Below are 1,130 nucleotides of genomic sequence, written 5' to 3' on the forward strand. Positions count from 1 at the left end.
TGTTTGTGGCTCCCTTGTGATGGCTTCATGGGTGGGTGGCTTTGTGCATTCCATAGTTCAGACTCTCCTGATCATCCAGTTACCCTTCTGTGGGCCCAACGAGATTGACCACTATTTCTGCGATGTGCACCCTTTGCTGAAACTGGCCTGCGCTGACACTTACCTTGTTGGTGTCATGGTCATTGCCAATACCGGGATGCTTTCTCTGACCTGTTTTGTTGTGCTGGTTGTGTCCTATGTCATCATCTTAGTCTCCTTGAGAACTCGCTCCTCCGAAGGTCGTCGCAAAGCTCTTTCCACCTGTGCCTCCCATATTGCTGTAGTGATTATATTTTTCGGGCCATGTATCTTCATGTATTTAAGACCTTCCACCACCTTCTCGGAGGATAAGATGGTCACCGTGGTCTACACCATTATCACTCCGGTGCTGAATCCCTTGATCTACACGCTGCGCAATAAGGAGGTGAAAAATGCCATGAGAAAATTAGGGAGCAGAAAAGTGACATTAGGGGTGAAATGAAAAATGTGATGTGTGGAATGATGGTAGTTCTGCCAAGTAATGCTATTCAGCAGGAATTTTAGAGAAAAGAGATTTTAATATCACAGGTGTTCAGTTTTTCTGTGAAAATTCCCAATGATTTTCTCTGAATCCTGCTATGTGTAGCCTATAGGATTAACCTGCTTGCTTATATATATATATTTTTTCTTGTAGTTTAAGTATTTGGTTTATTGTACTAGGTTTATAGATTTATATTAAAGAAAGTTTGGATGTAATGCAAGAGACCTACAGCCCATATCCTGTATGTTAAGCTAAGGCAAAGTTAGCACATCTATTTTAGGACCTTTTACCCAGAAAGCAAAGTTGATCTACATCTTGTTACCTAAATAGCTAAGACCTTTTATCTGGACCAATAGACAATGGAGAATGGCATAGGGGTTTTTTCAATTTGTACCCACAGACTTAACAGGTACACCACAAGGAAAGAACTGAAATGACTAAAGAACAGAAATAATATATGTGTGTAGGTACATGTCATCCATACACACATACATACTAGCCTATGGAGGAAGCGTACCCTAACGTTTTGTGGGTGAGGAATGAAATTTGGGCATAGGAGGAAGGATAAAAG

At 41.1% G+C, this 1,130-nt stretch overlaps 1 protein-coding gene across 1 annotated transcript; it reads left to right on the forward strand.

Moving 5' to 3' along the window:
• Positions 1-4: 4 nt before the first annotated feature.
• Positions 5-520, forward strand: LOC113405398 (olfactory receptor 4S2-like; the record flags this gene model as incomplete). Its single annotated transcript, XM_026646585.1, has 1 exon — positions 5-520. A coding segment is annotated over one exon (516 nt), but the record flags the coding sequence as incomplete, so codon positions are not given.
• Between the last annotated feature and the right edge of the window lie 610 nt (positions 521-1,130).

Source organism: Terrapene carolina, unplaced genomic scaffold (genome assembly GCF_002925995.2).
Source record: "Terrapene carolina triunguis isolate 2854851 unplaced genomic scaffold, T_m_triunguis-2.0 Scaffold35420, whole genome shotgun sequence".
NCBI lineage: Eukaryota > Metazoa > Chordata > Testudines > Emydidae > Terrapene > Terrapene triunguis.